Here is a 21,953-nt window from a genome sequence, read left to right as displayed (position 1 = left end):
ATGCTCACATTACTCTGTCAGGCATAGAATATTTTGAAAAAGCAACCATTGGCATTTATAAGAACTGGTGAAGAAATCAGCTATTTTTGCATTGTTTTAGGGACAAAATATAGCCCTAACACATGTAGGATAAGAAAATAAAAATTTAATTGCTATCCTCTGAAAACTAATCTACTCTTTAAACCAAAGAGCCATATCAGTGCTGTGAGCATAGGCACCAAACCATAATGATTAAACTTAAAAATATGCCTGCTAGGGGGGGCTGGGCGGTGGCGCTAAAGGTAAGGTGCGCCTGCCTTGCCTGCACTAGCCTTGGACGGACCGCGGTTCGATCCCCCGGTGTCCCATATGGTCCCCCAAGCCAGGAGCAACTTCTGAGCACATAGCCAGGAGTAACCCCTGAGCGTTACCGGGTGTGGCCCAAAAACCAAAAAAAAAAAAAAAAAAAAAAAAAAATGCCTGCTAGGGAGGCAGACTAGGAAGTGGGAGGAATCCCCAGGATATAAGTAGAAGGAAGTTGACACTGATGGTGAAACATTGTATGACCAAAAAACTATTATGAACACATTTGTATATCATGGTGCCTACATAATTAAATTATCTAAATTAAATAATAATTAAATTTATTTAGAGAACATTTTTAAAAGAAAACTAAATGTTAAGTGTATTTGGTTACAAAAAATTTTATCTTAGTTCACTAAAATCAACACATGTCTCTGCATCACTGCCTCAGATATAATCAGCTTTTACTTGGTATCTCTGTTATGTTAACCATGTGTCCCTGCTGGAAATGTCCTCTTCTTTCACCTCCATTGTACTACTCAAGTAAATGGAACTTAAATCTGATCCTTCTGACTTAATTAGCAAGATTCTGTGACCAGAAGAGACTTCAGTTGCCCTGTGAACAAATTTGTGCAATATTGCATGGAAAATATTACTTTGGGAGAAATGTTTAGCTTTGTGCAAATTTTTCATTTGAAATTATTTCTCTTCAATGAATATAAATTTTGTATCAGAAGTGATTTGTTCCTTTCTTTTTTCATGCTTAATATTTCCTTAAGGTAGTTAATCCAGTTAGAGCCACAAAATAAATAGTCCAGTAAAAAAAAAAAAAAAAACTTTCCTTTTTTTAGAGTCATACTAAAGGGTTACTCCTGACAAGTTGGTGAGGTGTTGGTCCTGATGATACATGATCGACCATTTGGACAAAACCTGAGCATACTTTTTATGATATGGGGGGACCTTATGATATGCCAGGAATGGAATCAGGGTCAACTGAGTAGGAAAATGCCTACCTGCTGTGCTATCACTCCAGCCTCTTGGTTATGATTATTTCAGTACTAACCACTTTAATACAATTTCTAGTTATTTGATAAAATAACTTTATAATTTTTTTGGCTTTTTTGGGCCACACCCGTTTGATGCTCAGGGGTTACTCCTGGCTAAACGCTCAGAAATTGCCCCTGGCTTGGGGGGACCAAATGGGGCGCAGGGGGATTGAACCGCGGTCCTTCCTTGGCTAGCACTTGCAAGGCAGACACCTTACCTCTAGCGCCACCTCACTGGCCCCCTATATCCATATTTTAAGTGCTTTATTTTTCTTTTGTGTATGGGTCCATTGAAATTATGAATACATAACTGATGGTCATCATGTTTAAATTTTTGTTATAATACTAAAATAAATTTTTACTATATTCACTATAGAAATAAAATATTTAAAAGTTGATAACTGTAATATTTAGGCTGCTTATATTTTTGTTAAATGTTATGTAAATCTTTGAATGTTAATTAATAATGACAGTAAAACTGGCAAAACATAGTATCAACTATGATCTGAAACCAATGCTCCTCTATTTTTTATTTTATCGAAGTACAAAGAATAATAAAATATTTTATTGGTCTGTTTTATATTCACAAATTCACTTCATAGTTACCTGTATAAGTTAATAGTAGCTCTCAAGTAAAAAACATTAATATGCATTATAAAATCCTTAAATTTAAAAGAGGCAAAAATCTGAGCTTAATGTGTTACGTTCCCCAAACAAACACTGAACTTACCTCCAGTAGATGAGAATACCAACAAGAACCACTAGACAAATAAAAGTCAGGGCTGACACGATCACAAGGGGTATAACTGCCTTCTTCTCGGATTCCAGCCCCTCAGCTAGACCAATACGAGACTCATGGCTACTATTACTGGCCTCTGTAGTTGGAGAAAATTGAGAGAGTTGATATTTAAAGCTTAAGAACAAGTCACAATATTTTCCCACTAGTTTCAACCATTATTTTTGCTGCTTACCTTTATAACTTTGACTCTGATATAAAGAATGCGTATAATGATAAGCCAGTTTAAGTAAAACAGTTTAAAATATATAACAGGAAATAGGATCTGAGGAGCTTGAACATTCCAACCGACACTGATATCTATGTTGGGGTGCCACAAAATGAAGTGAATTAAGGTCCAGGGAAATAGCTAAATTACAGAAAATATTCCTATCATGTGCAAAGTTGGATCCAAAGTATGATGGCACATATCTCTGTCTCTCCTCTTTCTTCCCAATCCTCAACACACCCCGACTAATGTTTCCAAGTGGTGCTTGCAAGTGTTCAAGATTAATGATGATGTGAGCTGAGCACTGTTGGTGTGAGCCCTATTAAAAATTAAAACAGAATTTAAAAAATAAAACTGAAGAATTAAAATTTTAAAAAGTACCTAGTTTTTAAATAATATGACCAGGGCAAACCATGCTACTTATTAAATCATAACATATAATTTTGATTTTCTTTAATTAATTTAAAACTTTAAAATCTTGCCTCGGGAAGGAGATTTTATGAAGAAAGAATCTAAGGGTAGTTATTTACATTAGAGCTCCAATCTAGTAAACTACTTAAAATTGTATAGAATTGTAAAATTAGCTATAGAAAGCTAGAGATTAAAAAGGAAAGCTTTTTTCTGTAATGCGAAATAAAGCAGAATGTGTTAAGAAATAAATTCAAGGTTGGGGAGATGGCTTAAGGCTTTTGAGTGCATGCCTGAAAACAGGTCTCCAGTCTTATTCCCAGATCTACATACTATCTGGTCACCACCAAGGTGAATCTGGTGGCCCAAATACTATAAAATCCAACCTGCACTAGTCTGAGCATTATTGGTGTGGACCAGGAACCCCTGAGCATGATGTGGGAGATAACACTTCCCCATCAAATATAAAACCCTCCAAAATTTAATCCAGTCACAAAGGAAATTATCAAAGAGGTATACATATTACCCGCGTTTTCTGATGTGTGGTCTCTAGAATAGTGGCTTCAGTATCACCTGGAACTCATTGTAAACAAGTATTTTAGAGCCAGTATTAAAAGGATCCCCAAACTGCTTAGAAAATCTGTGGGTAAAGGCCAGCACTGCATTTAGTAGGTGAGGCAGGTGAGTTTCATGCACATCCAAGTTTGAAACCAATGATGCACATTAATTAGAAACAAAGTGAGCACATATATGTATACAGGTCTTCAGATAGTACACTATTTGTGGCAGTATGCGTATAGGCATACACTTAAAAACATATCTCATGTATAAATATGTATATACACACATACATGAGATGTTTTATCATTCACGTGATATATATGTAAGGATATTCACATAAAGTATTTAAAATGACCATATTTACAATGTTATTTACATTTTTCATATACATGTGCACATATAGTGTCCTGTATATGAAACCTTCCTCACAAATTCTGTGGGAGGTCTGTATTAAAAATAAAATATTTACTTAGTAATTAAATTATAAACCAATGGCAATTATGTATTATAAAACCCATGTATACAAGATAGGAAGTCACATGAAAGTATTGACATTCTACTGGTTGATATATATGCTATATTGAGAAAAAGCTTTCTGTATATTTATTTTATATCTATTAGTAATTTATTTCATATTTATTATAAAATAACACATATTTTATATGCTCAAATGTGTTATCAAATGATAAAACAAACATCTACTAATAGGTTATTAGAAGTTAAAATGTTAATATATTAAAATATGTTTTGATATTATGTATATTCAACTTATTTAAGTATAATTTTTAAAATAAAGTTAAGTATTATGGTTTATTATTGTCCTAAACCATAAAAGGATAGTCTCTAAGATACATCCTAATAGAATATGTGTCCATCTTGCTTTTGAATCAACTCTATGCCACTTAGGTCAAAGATTCTATATCTTTTGTTCTAAGACTCATAAACTGTAATTAGTTATATTTGATTTATTTATATTAATTTAAGGACTATGTCATATACTTTCTACATTAAGAAGAACAAAATATATATATTGGTTTTTGGGTCACACTCAGTGGCATTCAGGGATTACTCCTCGTTCTCCATTCAAAAATCACTCCTGGAAGGCACAGTAAACCATATAGGATACTGTGATTCGAACCATCATATGTCCTGGATAGATTGTGTGCAAGGTAAACGCCCTACCACTGTGCTATGTCTCTGGCCATAATATATTTATAAGCTTCAAAATTTGTTTATATCCATTTGATAAGAACATTTATTTGAATGCTAAATAAAGGATCCATATATATATTGTTATACCAGCACTTTAAAAACAGACAAAATTTTCACTTTAATATCATTTGAATTTATGTTGCTAACTTATGATTCCGAATGTTATATAAGCAACATATTGTTTTCTCTTTAATACTGGTAGAACATGTAAAATAAACAAGTCTTGTTAGTCATCTGAAAGAAAATTGCCAAGTATTTTCAACAATCTGGCCTTTCATTTGGTAATACATGGCTTTTCATAATATCATAATTTCGCAATATGACACTAATCTGTTACTAAGAAAGTGAAAAAGTGATGAATCCTTACATTTTCAAAAAAATTAAAAATACTAAAATTGAAGCTATATTTAATAATTCATATATATAGAAATTATGATACTAATGAATAAAGATATCTGATTGTTAGTTATTCTCACATATCAGAACATAAGTGTTTAGGACCAGAGAGATAGAGTAGCAATAGGGTGTTTGCCTTGCATACAGATGGATGCGGGTTCAAATACTGGCATCCCATGAGGTACCCTGAGCCGGCCAGGGGCGATTTCTGAGCACAGAACCAAGAGTAACTCCTGAGTGCTGCTGGGTGTGATCCAAAAACCAAAACCAAAACCAAAAACAAAAAAACCAAAAAACCAAAAACCAATAAAAACCCCAAAAACAAAAACTATAAGTGTTTAATATGCAATATTAATAATATCAAGTTATAAAAAGAAAAGTTTATCTAAATATACAAATTCTTAATTGTTGCTGTACTAAAGGAAAAGAATGGAACAACAATAAAGAATAAGAGGTATTCTAAGATGTGTATATGTGTTATAGATTATGTATTATAAACATTTACTTAGGTGCAGTAGAGATAGAAGATGCTGATATTAGCCTATCTTGTAAATTACTGTTAAAGTTAAAACATATTGTTAATTTTAAAAATTATACAGTTTATGACCAATTCAGTCAAATTAGCTAGTATTTCATTGTCTTCATTGCCCTGAAAATTTTCATTCCACCCCCTTGGCATTTAAAGTAAACATTTGTATAATATCTACTGTAAGTAATCTGTTCTGAGAAACATCTGGACAATATATTAATTTGCATAAAATACATGAACAAATAAAATGCTTTTCTATTGAAATGGTCTAGTATTTACATATTATTATACAATATCCATACATGCTATGCATACTAATGCCTATGATTTATCTTCTTTGAAATGGTGTAAAACAGCTAGCACAAAGTAGAAAGTATTATTTAGTTCACACTGCCCTCTTTAGGTAATTTTGAGTAATCAAAGATTGTTCTTAAAATTTTAAACTTTAAAAAAGTTATTAAATCTCAAAACTTAACAGAATTATAAAAACATATATCTGAACTGATATGAATGAGCGAATTTTCTAATTTCTTTACACAGGGTGAGTCAGAGAGAAGTGCTTAATTATTACTGCTAGAGTATATAATTCATTTTTAATGTAATAGATTTAGTATGAAACTTATTTTAGAACATGAGAAAACATGAACAATTTCTAAAAATAGCACACTATTATACTATTTAAAGAGAAACATAAAAATTCATTATGCACACATAATCACTCAATATAACTAATCATATTTTAACATGACAATAAAATTGACTATTTTGTTGAGAATTAAATCAAGATCTAAAACAAGTGGAACATTCATTTGGAATAAAGGGCATAACATTCTATAAAATCAATAAGCTGACTTGTTGAATATATTAATCAAAACAGGGTGTTCGATTTTTACCAAATTTCTTTCTATTTTTTATTTTTTCAATTTTGAGGAAGAAAACCACCACACTTCAAACTATCCCTTTGATCCATAACTAACCTGCTTCTGAAATGTTGAACACTTCTGAGTGTCTACTAGTTATAGTAGACGTGGAGGACTGTGGGGATCTAGGGATTATTTCTGAATTCCCTGGTTCCAGGACCCCATTGGCATCTCTTCCATTAACTTCTGAAAAACTGAAATCTGTGGAAGTCTCATTATCATTAACACTATCTGTGATAGTTTGCCCTGATCCACTTTCTTCATCGCTTGTAAGAATTTTACCCCAGGCTTTAGATTGTGGAGTGAAAGGAAGCAGGCCACGGCCAATCTGAATATCATTTTCCTTTTTCCCAATTATACTGGGATATTGGTTTAGAGCATTTGTTGGTATTTTGTCAGAACTGCCCATATCATTCTGACTGTTTGAGGTTACACCCATGACTTTATTTTCTTCTTGAGCATTCTTAGAATGTGCATATGAGACTGGGTTATTTTGATCCACAAGACTGCTTTTCTGGGTTTCTGAGTCAATCATGATGTTTTCCTGTGATTCTCTATAGGGGAGGCATGACATACACTTATTTCTGGATAAGCCATCAGTATCTCTGTCATCATAATCATCCTCACTGTAATCATCAACACCATTGTCCACAACTTCCCCTAAATCAGTATCAGATCTGGCTCCATGCATAAGCTCAGTTGTTTTAGAAGGAAACTGCCTCTGCGTTGTGCTTACAGAACCATCTCTGTTGGGGGAATCAGCTGTCATGGAAACGTACGCATTTCCTACAAGATCAGAATAATCAGCAGTGACAAGTGTTTCCGAAATAACAGTTGGGACACTAGTAAATACTTTAGAACCCTTAGAAGAGGTGGAAACTTCATCAGAATATTTGGTTTTATCTATACGTGTATCTAGTGGTATATCAATTGACAAAACAGGAGTAGCAAAACCACGCCTTCCTTTCGTTGGAAAGGCATGGTTGGTCTCCAGATCGGAAGGCTGGAACAATTCATTCTTATTGTACAATGAAGGTACCACTTTGCTTTTAAATAAAACAGGTTCAAAATATTTTTCACTTGTGTAAGGAATGGTTAAACTTTGACGTGAGACAGCATGCATAACAGAAGTTGGTGATACAACAAAATCTGGTAGGGATGCAGTGTGCAGCATGTTTTCCTTTGAAGCAGAGTTTGATGCCATAAGATGCAATATTGTAGGAAAAATTTGATCAACCTTGGAAGTTTCAACCAATGTTAAATCACTGTGCACAGTTGGAAGAGCAGTTTTAAGCAAGGTGTCAACACCAGAAGCCTGAAAGGAAGCTTGCAGCAAAACTTCAGTATTAAAAGAAGCTGAACCCTCCTCAGATAAAAGCTGAGTTGAAGAAGATAACATATCACTAGAAGCAGGGCCAGGGGACTCTGGTTCTGGGCTTGTACTAAGCACAGGCTTAAGCAGTGTGTCATCAGATGTTTGTGAAAGAGTATGTGTATATTGAACAGAAAAGTTTTTTTCTGTAACTTGACTGATCTGATGATCAAAAATCTTAGTTGCAGTGTAAGGAAGAAACCCTGGAGTTATATCCTTTGTACTAGCAATTGAAACAGGGGAGTCTTGTATAGATGCCTTTGACTTATTGACATGCTCATACAGGTCAGGCACGATTGTGCTTTCAGAGTGGTAAATCATCTCACTGAAAGAAGAAATTTTCTGTTCAGTCTCACTTCCATAGATTATGTCACTTTTAGAAAGCGGCTTACTCTCATCACCAAATACAGAAGCTGTAAATTTAGTTACAGACATAGGTGAAGAAATGTTAAGTGCTGTCAAACCATCTGTGTCAGGCAAAAGAAATTCGTTCTCAGAGGAGCCTCCGGACCACTCTCCATCACCAGAGGGGCCATGAGTAGGCTGCAGCAGTGAGATAGAAGGGGTTATCAATGAAGACTTGGACATTGGTATGTGGCTAAGGCTGCCTAGTACAGTACCCTGATGAGATACATCAGCAGGATTATGCACAGATATCCCAGAACTGTAAGGAAAAGTGATGAGAGGGTGGGAGCTCTTATCCTTAGATAAGTTATAAGAGGGTTCAGGCCCGGAAGAACGAGAATGCATCATGACATCATTGCTGGACGCTTCAACTTGAGAAAACATTAGTGTTTTATAAAAGCTATCAGATTCACTACCACCCAATTCCAGTGTCATTGAAGCAGCATGAGAAGTGGTTTGATGTGTCACCACATCAGAATATTGAGCAGGGCTGGGCTCTAAGAGCACATCACTACCAGCCACCGGCAGAGACGCATGCAAGGACACCATATCACTCTCAAGAGCTGCAGTAGCTTGTGGAAGGATTTGAGAAGCTGGATACAGGTGGCGAGACAATTCACTACTGAAGGAAGCAGAGGAGAATGGAAGCAGAGGCACACCATCATAGGAAGACAGGATGGATTCAAATGACATATCAACACTGGGGGACACAGGCGCAGCATGCAAGGTTGAATCACTACTTGAAGCAGCAGGGGTAGTGTTGAGGATCTGATTGTCAAGCAACAGAGGGGTGACTAGAGGAAAGACTTCACTACTGTAGGAAGGTTGAAGAAGTGGCTCACCATTGTAGACTGGCTGAGTTGTCTGCAAATGTACCATGTTGATAGTGGGAGCCAAGTAATGCTGTCCAGACGATGGAGTAAAAGCATGAGGTGTTACCTCTGTTGGGAAGTAGGTGGACGTTGAAAACGGAGGCATTTCTAGATCTGTGTCTGAGGGACCCTGAGATGCTAGTAAACCTGGGGAAGGGGATTCAGTGGTTTTTTCAGCTGCCTCAGTATGTTTCTCAGTGTCCTTAGTCTGAAGAAAGCTCTCTCTCCCTGACCCAATATCAGGCTCTGTGGTCCCATCTATATTACCTGGAAACCACACATTTCCATCAAGAGAAGGATCCTTTAAAGAGTCTTCTGAACCTGAAGAGGCTGAACCTTCTGAAGTGTTTCTTGAAGATTCTGGTAAAAGGACGTCATATGTGATTGACTCTGGGTTTTCTGAGGAAAATACATACCCTTGAGAGATTGTCTCAGAGCCAAAGGGGAGAGGAGACGTTACAGGACTAGAGCCAGAAGAACCATCAGTTCCTGTGTCCTGCTTGAAACTAGTCAATAAATTCTCTTCCCCACTGATATCAGTAGACATTTCTTGAGATTCTTCTATAGAAATTGCTTCTAAAGACTCCACAGTCCCAGACAAATTGATCTTTGGGAACTTGACAGTTTTCGAACTATTTAAAGAGCTAGAGGTGCCCGCCAGTGTGGAAGGGGGAGGTTTGGTCACAATCTGCAAAGTGGAAGAAACCCCCTTTTCAGGGGCAGAGTCAGTGACTGGGGGTGAAGCAGAACCTAAAGCTGTGCTAGGAACATCAGCCTTTGCAAAGAATTCACTTCCTCTTGTTGGCAATCGGTTAGTTTTGGCCTCATTGTACTTGGTGCCTATATGGTTGGAGTTTGTTGTTGCGGGAACATAAGGTTCCTTTTTCCTTATTTGGTTGGTGGCAGTATCTCTACCAGGGTTCAGATTAGTGTCTTCTTCCACGTCTTTCTCTGGTTCTTCCACCTTTGAAAAACATACAAAATGCAATGAAACATAAGGAAAAAGGTAATAAAAATGTAATAGGCCACACACTACAGTTCATGTTCATTTAGGGGATCTTGAGATAGTCTCATAAAACACCATTTTCTAGAAGTCAGGCTCTTCTCTGTCAACTCTGTCATCCACTCTTATAGGAGAGTAATCAAAACTAATGATATTCTATTTATGGCTTTCTTTATTTAATATTATGAAGAAAGTGATTAAAGCAATTCAAGCCAGCTTTTAAAGGGAGATATTATAGTGGTGTTTGTTCATTGAGAGTGTTATTTAACTATTGTACTTACTTTCTTATTCTTAGGCCTTTTTGTTCAGCTCATCTGGCAATAAGCCACCAGCAATTAGTTTCCTGTCATATAAAATGGCAATGAAGCTATTTCAAAGACCAAAGTAGTTGCATGTTCAGAACATTTCTGTGTTTTTTTTTCACAATAAATAATTTTAAAGCCATCATATGAACTGAAGGAGGCTTATTTAATTTTTAGTATTTTTCACTTAAAAAAATTTTTTTTGGGTCACACCCGGCAGTGCTCAGGGGTTACTCCTGGCTGTCTGCTCAGAAATAGCTCCTGGCAGGCATGGGGGACCATATGGGACACCGGGATTTGAACCAACCATCTTTGGTCTTGGATTGGCTGATTGCAAGGCAAACGCCGCTGTGCTATCTCTCCAGGACTTTTCACTTAAATCTTAAGCAGACAGTTTTGGATTTGGGGCCATATATAATGGTGCTCAGAGCAAAACCCTTGGTTTTGTGCTTAGAGTTCTTTCTGATAGTGGTACTCAAGGACCATATGTTATACTCAAATGGTTGACTATGTGCAAGGAAAGCACCTCACTTCTGTATTATCACTCTGACTCTTTCAGCAAACATTTATAGACAACCTGCAATATATTTGCCTAGTATTATTTCCTTAATTTTGTATTCCCCTAAAAAAATACTCTTTCATGAAAACCTTATTTCAGAATAATTCAGGAGACATCTGCCTATAAGTTAATAAATATTTATAATTTCTGTTCTGTTTTACAACATGCACACTTTATAATTGCCAAATCAAATGTTTAGAAAAGTTGGTGGTCAAAATGATCAAGGTAAGACAATTTTTGTCGTGTGGGGACCTGATTGTCAGTAGCGTTGTAAGATCATTTGTCAACTCCTTTAAGCTGATGTCCATTAAAATAATGAAAATGGTGATCCAAATATTAAAGTATACAATGGAAACTGGATCAATATCAGTAGAAAAAATATGAGCCTTAACCTACTTGTGCTCAGAGGCCTGCATCTCATAACCATAGAAAGTTGCATTCTCTGTAACACAAACTTTTAAATTACTGATTATATCCTTATCCAGAGTTCATTTGGTTAGTTGTAATTTTTTTAGGCATATGTGACATTTTTGAGAATGCTTTAATTAACTGAATTGTATTAATTATAAAAAGAATATTCTAGATTCTTTATAAAAAATTTCTTCATTTTGTAGTCAATATATTTTACCTTACTCTTAGAAAATTCTACATTCTTTTTGATACCTTGTTGGCAAAGAAAACCCAAAATATTTCACCACCAATATTACCTGAATAAAATAATCTGCATATCCCAAAACCTCTACCAGAAAATAAAAGTAGTTTGTCTTGAAGCAGGAGATGTAATACAGTAGATAAGGCCCTTGCCTTCATGCACTTGATCTAGGTTCAATCCTTGGCTTTATATATGGTTCTTGAACACTATCAAGTGTGACTCTTGAGCACAGAGCCAGGAGTAATCCCTGACTACCACTGGATGTGGCTCCCAAATAAATAAAAACTCACAGAAAAAAAAATAGTTTTCTTTTTACTTGTGTGAATGGGTTGGGAGAATAGTCTATCATGACAGGTTTTTAGTAGAAATTTGTTGGTGTTTGATACCAGTTTTTGTCTTAGAACAGGAATTCATTAATGTTGTCAATGTAGCTTTCTTCTATTTTTTCAAAAATATTAATTTTATTATCTAATTCAGAGATTTACTGAAAATTGTTAGGTGAGCAGTATAAACTGCTGCATTTTCTCATTATTACCAATCTAGATAATTATTTGATTTTCTTTTGTCACTATATGATCTGACTCTGGACAAATTCTTTGAAACATTTTTCACTGTTTTTCTGTCCTCCTATAATCTTTTACTTTCAGTAAAAGATATTCCTACTTACATAGAATATGGAAGTCACAAAATAGCTTTCTTTTAAGTACACATTAAATATGTAGACAACCAAATTCACCTTTGCTCCTACTATCATGTTTTAATTAAAGAATTATTTCTCTTTGTAATTACTAACATCTCTGCTTTTATGCTGCTCTCTACCATCTTTTTTAGAATAGGAAGACAATTATTTCTCTCTAATTTCTGCTTTCAAAACCAGATCACTCATACTAAAAAAGTATCACTCCTATTTTAAAGAGAAACAAGGAACAATATAATTCTATTTTAAAATCCATTCTACCACTCTTATTACCTTTATAGCTAAAGTTTCAAAAAGACAAACTATATTTCCTTCATATGTGAATATGTAGTATTCAATGTGTCATCAATGTATGATATCCAATAGTTATATATTTTATTGCTTATATTACCTAACATTTTTTATACTCTAGGGTACATAGACTTCTTTTGTGGGGGGAGGGGCACACCTGGTGATGCTCAGGGGTTACCCCTGGCTATGCATTCAGAAATTGCTCCTGGCTTGGAGGACCATATCAGACACCAGGGATTGAATCGAGGTCCATCCTAGGCTAGTGCAGGCAAGGCAGATAGATGTCTTACCACTTGTGCCACAGGGTATGTAGACTTCTATAGGTTTTTAATTTAAGTCAAATACCACAAATTTTTTTCTTAAGCAAGTAATATAATTTTATTTTAAGAAATTTACTCAGAAAAATATGAGGGGAAATAAATAACAAAAGACACATATTTAAGGGAAAACCTGGACTTCTCCACAGAGCAAAAATCTCATCATTTTTCTGTTAGAACTTTGGCAAAAAACATTGAGAAGAAATTCCTATAAAGATCTAAAATTTACATAACAAAGTGTCATATTTTTAGAAACATGGTTCATGCTCTATAATTATTTTACACATATTTAAACCACAGACATTTTAATAAATACCCATTATTATCATTCATTATAGTTTTTTTCCTTATGTGCTGGTTTGAGTTAAAGTTGCTGTATTTTATAAAATGAACAGTAAACCAGGATCAAATGAGATAATTTGCCTTTCAAAATAACAAATTTCTATTTGAAGAGGATCTGAAGAATAGTATCAAACTATTCATTTCCTTATTTAGGATTAAAAAAATTACAGATTCAGGTGGCCGGAGTGATAAACACAGCAAGTATATGTTTGCCTTGCATGTGGCTGACCATATTTCGTTCCCAGCATCCCATTTGGTCCTCCAAGTATCACCTGGAATAACCCCTGAGTAAAGAGCCAATAGTAAATCCTCAGCAGCACTGGGTGTTTCCCCTCCCAAAAAACAGCAAAAAGACTATAACAAAACAAAACAATTACAGATTCATTCCAGGTTTTTTTTAACTAACCTCTAACATTTATTTCTGTATGAATTAATGGAAATTATCAATGTGTTAAGATTGAAGGAGTTTGAACCAAATATAAATTTTATTATTTGCTCATTAATTTGATTATATTTGGGCTATTACTATTAAATTTCTCTTACTCATAAAACTATCTCTGTATAATGAATATTTACCTGTGTTTGTCAATTTTAACAGTCTGTTTTTAAATAGTTTTTAAATTGCCTTACTTTAGATTCTAAAATTCCATCCCTCATAACTGAAATTATGGGTTAAATCCAGAAGTGATCATTAGTGATAATATGAATACATTAATGTGTATATGATAAAAATAACATTAATATTACTATTAATTTTCAGTTCCTAGCATCCCATATGCTTTCTTGATCCTGCCAGCAGTGATTTCTGAGTATAGAGTCAGGAGTAACCCCTGCCATGCTGCCAGGCATGGCCCCCAAACCAAAAAAAAATTAGCTATGATACCTTGAAAATTTCTTCAGTCCCAATTAATTCAGGAAAGAGGTCAAGGTCTACAAAATTAAAAATATATATTAAAATGCTTAGTCCACAATTTCAGCCTTGTAGGTTTACCTTTGGATAAAAAAATGGGAAAAGAAAACAAAGACTATTAGTAGTGAAAAGATAAGATTTAAAAAAAATTTCAATTTCAGTTTTGTTAACACCACACATATAACACACTATATGATACTACACTCAAAACTTCATTCTTTTCACTTCAACTCCTTTCCACATCCCCAAATCCAAGTGATGAGCATTAAGAAAGAGAGAGACAATGAGGTTGTTATAAAAGTACAAAGAAACCAAATACATTTTTCATTATTTCAGACTTCCTTCCTTCCTTCCTTCCTTCCTTCCTTCCTTCCTTCCTTCCTTCCTTCCTTCCTTCCTTCCTTCCTTCCTTCCTTCCTTCCTTTCTTCCTTCCTTCCTTCCTTCCTTCCTTCCTCCCTCCCTTCCTTCCATCCTTCCTCCTTCCTCCCTCCTCCCTCCTCCCTTCCTTCCTTCCTTCCTTCCTTCCTTCCTTCCTTCCTTCCTTCCTTCCTTCCTTCCTTCCTTCCTTCCTTCCTTCCTTCCTTCCTTCCTTCCTTCCTTCCTTCCTTCTTCCTTCCTTCCTTCCTTATCTGGATTAACAAAAGCAAAGCTGGGGGAGATACACTGATTCTTTTGAGATTCTGCAGTGTTTAATTTCTTATTCTGCTACCTCTTTCTTAAGTTCTGCTTTGGACTGAAGATCAAATAATTTGTTTTGCCCTTAGGTCTGTGCCTATTTGTTCAAAGGATGCAGTACCAGATAAAATTGGGAGTGTTTTCCCAGGAGACACTTTCTAGTTTGGCAGCTAGGACTGAAGACAATAAATTCTCGCCTTATCCCAGGAAATTCACTAACTACAGTCTATGCAATGAACACAAAGCCAAGTTCATATGAGTGTTTTTCTTCCCAAACTTATCAACATCAACATATGTCTAATATGTGTTAGTTTCAATCCTAAGACATGATCAATGGAATGGAATGGAACATGTCAAAAAAAATGCTTGAAAAGACTAAGATCTTAGTTATCTTCCCCAGCAAGAAATCTAGCCATGCAGCAAATTATTAAGTCAAAAATACATTTTCTTTACATTTTACAAAAGTTGCCTACTATTAGAAAGATAGTGGCAGGATAATGATAGGAGGCTGAATGTTGTTATAGTAATGCTCTTCTTTCAATGATTTTCTTTTATTTTTATTTGTTCTTGTGGTGTTTATGATTGAACCTACAGTTTTGCACTTGCCATGTTCATGATCTGTAACTGAGCCACATCCTTTGTATATTTTTATTCAAGTGGCTAGAGAGATAGTGCAGGGTTAAGCTCAGGCCTTGCATACTGCCAGTCTAGGTTCTAGCCCTGACACTTCCACAAGAGCCTAAGCATCACTGGATGTGTCTCTGGAGCAAGGAAAACCAAGCAGCTCAGGTAATTTCTGGTGCCACAAGACAAAGACTTGTTCAGTTGTTTCCTACTGGTCTCCTACCACTTGATAATTCCCCAAAGTCATCTACAGAATCTCATTTCTTCTCCAACATTGATGTCTGTGCTTTGTTTTATGCCTCTATCTATCCTAAAAGGAAATGTATATTATTGAAATCTTAAAAGCATAACTAAACTCTAAATGCTTCTTAACCTAGTCCCATTTTAAATGGCTTCTTGACTCCATGTTCATCAAATAATTTCTAGGACTTAATGAACACAAAACCGTGAAATAGTTATGCACATGTGTTCTCTGAAGGATATAACCGGAGTAAAAATTTGTAAGCTCAAACCCCAAAAGGATTTAGATTAAGTTAAAAATAATGTTGACTCTCTCAAAGGTACTTACCCTTTATAGCAATTATTTTTGCTATCAAAATTAAAATAACACTAAAAATAGTCTTATGAAACTCTTTTTCCACTCTGTTCTTCATAGTTTTGTATTCCTTATCTTCCACATTACAGTGATTTCATTTGCCTGGAACAATCCTGTCTCTTTAGCTGGTAAAAAAATTCTTAAGCATTTAAAAATGAGATGCAAAATAAATTGACAGATAAGAACTTTACTATACTATTCTAAAAATTCTCATTAGAAAAGCTTAGAAAAATTTTCATGATTTTTAGATGCATGATTAACAATCCTTAACTTTACTGGAACTGTTTTTAAATGGATTAATTTACTTTTTGTGTACTTTAAAAATACTTTTAGAGTAGTAAGTAAAAATCAAAATCAAGTACTTGTTAGTAATACATAAATTATATTGTTGATTTATCTTTAAGAGATTACATAAAGCCAGTGATAGCTCATTTTTTGATATATTATGTGATGTTTTAAACAATGAAATAACAATAACAGGAATGGGGATATTGGTGGTGGTGTGTTGCACTGGTGAAGGGGGGTGTTCTTTTTATGACTGAAACCCAACTACAAACATGTTTGTAATCATGGTGCTTAAATAAAAATTTTATTTAAAAACAAAATAAAAATTAAATACTATAATATCACAACCTTATTTCACAAAACTTCATAATTCTAATGGGCAAAGGTAATTTTTTCTTGTTAGAGTTAGGGTGGGGTGTATATAACTTTCATATTAAACATTAATAATTTTTTAACAGTTTCTGAATTTTTAAAATTTATTAAAATTTATTTTAACTGAGTATAAAAGAACTACAATATTTTTAAGTTAAAAGGCATGAGGATTATTATCATTATTGGTTTGCGGGCCATACCTGGCAGTGCTCAGGGGTTATTCTTGACTCTGTGTTCAGGGATTACTCCTGGCAGAACTTGGGAAACCATATGTGGTTTTGGGATTGAACCTGGGTCAAACCTACAGTCATGCTGTACTTTCTTTTGGGCCCCAACACATAATTTTATCCATTAATATTCCTCAGAAGAGCTTGATCTCAGAAAGGTAGGCCCGGTACTGCCTAAGGGTAAGGAGAAGAAAATGAAGAACAAGGCCAAGTTGAGAGCCTGCATAAGTTCATGTAAGAAATGAGACAGAGCCGAGAGAGAGAGAGAGAGAGAGAGAGAGAGAGAGAGAGAGAGAGAGAGAGAGAGAGAGAGAGAGAAACAGAGACAGAGAGAGAGACAGAGACAGAGACACAGAGACAGAGACAGAGACACAAAGACACAGAGACACAGAGAGACACAGAGAGAGAGAGAGAGCTATAGAGGCAGGCTGGGAATGTGGTGGATGTGGGAGATGGAAGGGTAACTATGTAAACTGATGGATAGAAATGAACAATGGTGAAAAGATGGGTACTGGAACATTTATGACTAAAACTAAACTATCAACAACTTTTTAACTCTGTATCTCCTGGTTACTTTTTTTTTTTTTTTTACAAAAGTGTATAAAAACTTTCAAAATACCTTAATATTAAAAATATATGGTAAAGAGGGCTGATAATATACTGTTATTATTATATATAGATATTTTTTGATCAATTTTATAATCCAAACCTACCAATTTTCCATGTGCTGATTGAATTTGCAGTAATAAACACTCAAATTTTATAGAGGAAAGAAAGAGAAAAAAATGTGAGATTAGATTAGAAAACTGACAATATCCACAGGTTCAGGTTATCTTCAATGCTAACCCCTATGGTCATGAAAGTTCAAGCCCTGTGGGCCAGCTCTGCAGTGTGTTACAAAACACCAAAGAGCACCTGGACATAACTGTGATCACTCTATAGTGGAGACACTGCAGTGAAAGGAAGGCAGAGACATACAAGAATGATAAGTCTGCCTGGAATACAAGAGACCTGTTTGAGACTGCACTGCTCTCTGGCTTCTCACTGAAGATCCCAGATTTACTGTAACAGTATCTATTGCATGATCAAACCAGGCTTGGACATTGAAGATGCAGTGACAGCAGAGAAGTCCAATACTGTCAGTTCCTGGGGAGATATCTCCTCTTGATGGTGATGAGGATGTATTACACATGGAAGAAGTGACTAGAAATTTCTGTGTGCCCTCTATCTAGAAGCTCCATTTTTTTTTCTGGCTTACTTTGCTGTATGGTGGCTTTCCCCCCATCCCTGTGTTTACTAAAGAAAGAGAAGGAAAGGATATCAAGCTCTTTCTGCTCACACATCTGACAAATTTAGAAGTTGGCATTGTGTTACTGTTAATTTTGTTCTGAAATTAAAGTTTTAAATAAAGGTGTTGTAGTGTTATTCATAAAGCAAGACTATCAGTGAGTTCTACTATTAGTTTGTTTGTTGTTTGCAGAAAGCATGGGCCTTAGTAGTGTTCTATGCTTTATGAGAACCCCAAATGTGACATCTTCATATTGGTAAATATAACCCTAATTTGAAGGCTCTTCATTTTAATCTCCTCTTAGACTTTTGAATGGGCTGAAATTCAGGGGGTACCCAGTAAATATTCAATCTTTCCCCCTTGCTTCCTTTATCTAAATAACCCAATAATCTTTTTGCTAAAATTCATTAGAGTTTTAAAAAATATATAGGTCCAGCAGAGAGAGTATATTGTGGAAGGAGCTTGCCTTACGCACAGATCCCATATTTGATCACCAACGTTCCATATGGTCCCCTGAACACTACAAAAAGTGCCCCTGAATATAGCCAGGTGTGTCCTTATACCATCACCACTCCTAAAAAATCCAAACCAAAAAACCCCAAAATTTATATACTTAAAAATAATATTGGAAAAATAATGGAAGATTGTTCCTATCTTCATGAAGATTCTAAAACTATACTTGCAGAGCATTCAAATACATCTCACTAAAAGGCTTATTACTTCAGTGATTGATACTATCAGTGACTCATAATCGACATCTTTTAGTCTGATATTTCATCACAAAGAATGCCTGATATATTAGTAGCAACTAGCCTAACTGGGCATTACTTTTATATTAAATAGTTCAAAAGTTAAAGTGGTTTATAGAATTTTTTCACTTCATGAAAATAGATTTCACAAATAATTCCACAAAATCTAGTAGTTAATGGTATTCAAATTTTTGTTTAGTTTAAGTGAATAATTAGAATTCATATTTGTGTGATAACTGAACAAAAACTAACTATTAGTTGATTCTGGCTTTGTTTGGTGGTACACATATGTATGTTATATTTTTTAAAAGGATAGAGAGAACCCATTTGTATTCCATAACACAATAAAGCAACACTGGTATATGTTGGCAAGCAAGACATATTTAATCGCTTGAAAGTAAGCCAAGTTTCACAGTGCAAAAGTGAGAAGCAATGTAGACTTTAAACATTTCAAGCTGTGATTTTTAAGTATCATTATAGAATAACACCAATAGCATATAAGATGATACAGGCAAAATAAGGACAGATGCATAGTGACTTAACAAAGACAACTGTTATGCAAATGAAAAACACACAATAATAGGTAAATGTGTTGATCTTATAATGCATTTTAAAATTTAACAAAGATGCTTATCAAAGTTCTAAAATATTTATTTATATAATGATTTTATAGCTGTATAATTTTTAGCTTCCTATTATAAAAATTATTTTAGTTTGAATTGAATTACAATTCATAAATATAAATTTCTACAGAGTGTTTGAAATAATATACATTCATATTTAATCTTAAAATGGCTTCTTTTAAAAATTTAAATTAGTTCTATATGTAATTTTTGCATACATTTAGAAACAGAAATTTAAAATATTAACCAATAATAATAGTTTAACTTACACTGTTGTACATAACAACAAATATAATTACATAAGTAATAAGTTAATAAAATTAGGCAAAGTTAAATGCACATTTAGAACAATAACTTTTATTTGACAGTTATAGAATATTTGAAATTCTAAATTGAAAGTATGTGGGTAATTGTTAATGACCTCTTTCATTCCTATTTAACAAAGTGATAAATACAGTATTTAGAAAACTACTTACATAAAATAATAGAACAATTCAGTAGAATATTTTAAACATTACTGTATAATGAAATGATATGACTAACAAGATGAAATGATGCTAACAAAAGAAAAGCAACAAACTTAAAAGTCAGTTATATCTATATTAGCCACATAGATCATAATATTCATAATTTGCTGATACCCTGCCATAACACGAAATCATCAGAAGGTACTATTGCCAAGGCTCCTACTGTAATATATATTTGCTAAAAAACAGTATTTCCGACAATGCAATTTTAATAATTAGCAAATTTATGAATTAAAATGCTAATAGAATTACAATGTTAACAGAAAGATTTAATTCTAAGAAAACAAATAGTTTTTCATTAAAATGAAAAGTCACATCCAAATTGGTCAATACAAAGAAAAAGTTGATAGGAATAATTAAGAAATAATTTTCCTAAATTTTCAACTCTTGATTTTAAGAGTATATTATAATAAGACATCAAATCTAACTATGTCTTACTGTATCATCAATTTTGTATACAAAATTGTTTATATTCATCCATGGGAATTAAAATTTTACAAAACTAGCACCTCATTATCATAATATTCAGTAGTATTCTTACCCTTTGAATGATTAAAATTTAGGCTATAATATTCATTATCTGTACCAATGTGGTGAGTATGCAACATATGAATATTAAACTATGTGAAAATATAAACACTGGAGAAGGGTCATCCAGAATCACTTCTATAGAAAACATGTGCTTGATATATTTTGTCATATGTAATCAATTTCTCAAAACATTTAGAAAGCTAAGAAAGTGCATAGCCTAAAAACCTAAATATATATTTTTTGGGTTAAGTGTCAAGTACAGAATAACACACGACTAAATCAAGCTAGTAATATTAGAGAATATTAAGAATACTGTGCTAGATATAATTTATATTTTAAAATTATTGCAAATATTTTTTTTCAAGTATCTACTAGTAGATTTTTTTTTATCTACTAGGCCATATGTTAATCAAGTAAAATCTGATAGGGTGAGAGCAGCACTGAAAAAATTTTCTGTTGATTTGTAAGGCAAACTTTACTGAGGTCTGATACTCTATGGAGGACAATGTTGAGGTAATACTCACTTTTGTTTTTAGTTTTTATGTCACACCCAAAGGTGACCAGAGCTTACTCCTGGCTTACTCCTTACTGTCTTCTCTGGTGGGCTCAGGGGACCGTAGTGGATTCAGGGGATAGAACCTGGACTCTCCACATGTAAGACCAGTGTCCTATCTGCTGTATTTTTGCTCCAGTCTCATGATACTAGATTTTAAATAAGATTTAGTGCTCACATACCAATTAAAAATAACCTGATTTAAAAAAATAATCCTCTAAATAAAAGCTTCAGGAAAAATAGCAAAACATCTAAGGGATATCAAATAATGATATTTGATTATCATAGCCACTGACATTTTAATTTGGGGAATATCTTGGAAAGTTTATAGCCTGTAATTTTGAGATATGTTGTCTAACATTTATTGTTCTGACATATATTACTAACAAAATTTCAGCTAATTAGAAAAACTGTGCCTCAACAAAAGTAAACATTGGATTAAAGTATCTGTGATGCCTTAGAGATTACAAAAGACAATCAATACATCAGTTTTCCTCTCATATATAAAACTAGAATTTTCTGTAATAAATCTAATTTATATTTTATTTCCAATATAAAAGGGCAGTAATTTTAGTGCTTGGGGCTCAAGAGATAGTATAGTGGGTAGGGCATTTGCCTTACACACAACAAACCCAGGTTCAATCCCTGGTCCCATATGACAGTCCCCTAAATCTGCCAATAGTAATTCCTGAGCAGAGAGCCAGAAATAACCCCTGAGCACTGCTGGACGTGGCCCCCAAACAAGCAAAATTTTTTATTTCACTAATTTATGGGGGTTGATAGATGGCTATGCATTTTTGTACATACAATATATGAATAGTTG

The 21,953-nt window shown here is 34.1% G+C and overlaps 1 protein-coding gene across 3 annotated transcripts in view; it reads right to left on the bottom strand.

Annotated features, from left to right (window-relative positions):
- The window catches only part of PTPRZ1 (protein tyrosine phosphatase receptor type Z1), a 203,795-nt gene that overhangs the window by 44,405 nt on the left and 137,437 nt on the right, over positions 1-21,953 (bottom strand). For 2 of the 3 annotated variants that reach the window (XM_049771088.1, XM_049771089.1), the window contains exons 11-13: positions 14,054-14,100; positions 8,978-9,971; positions 2,059-2,203 (exon numbers count right to left, since the gene is read on the bottom strand). In XM_049771088.1, the coding sequence (XP_049627045.1) occupies positions 2,059-2,203; positions 8,978-9,971; positions 14,054-14,100 (1,186 nt within the window). Of the gene's footprint in view, positions 1-2,058; positions 2,204-6,415; positions 9,972-14,053; positions 14,101-21,953 lie in introns of all 3 variants that reach the window. The other variant, XM_049771087.1, reaches the window with a different exon arrangement.

This window comes from Suncus etruscus, chromosome 1 (genome assembly GCF_024139225.1).
Source record: "Suncus etruscus isolate mSunEtr1 chromosome 1, mSunEtr1.pri.cur, whole genome shotgun sequence".
Lineage (NCBI taxonomy): Eukaryota > Metazoa > Chordata > Mammalia > Eulipotyphla > Soricidae > Suncus > Suncus etruscus.
This window is presented reverse-complemented; position numbering and strand designations above follow the sequence as displayed.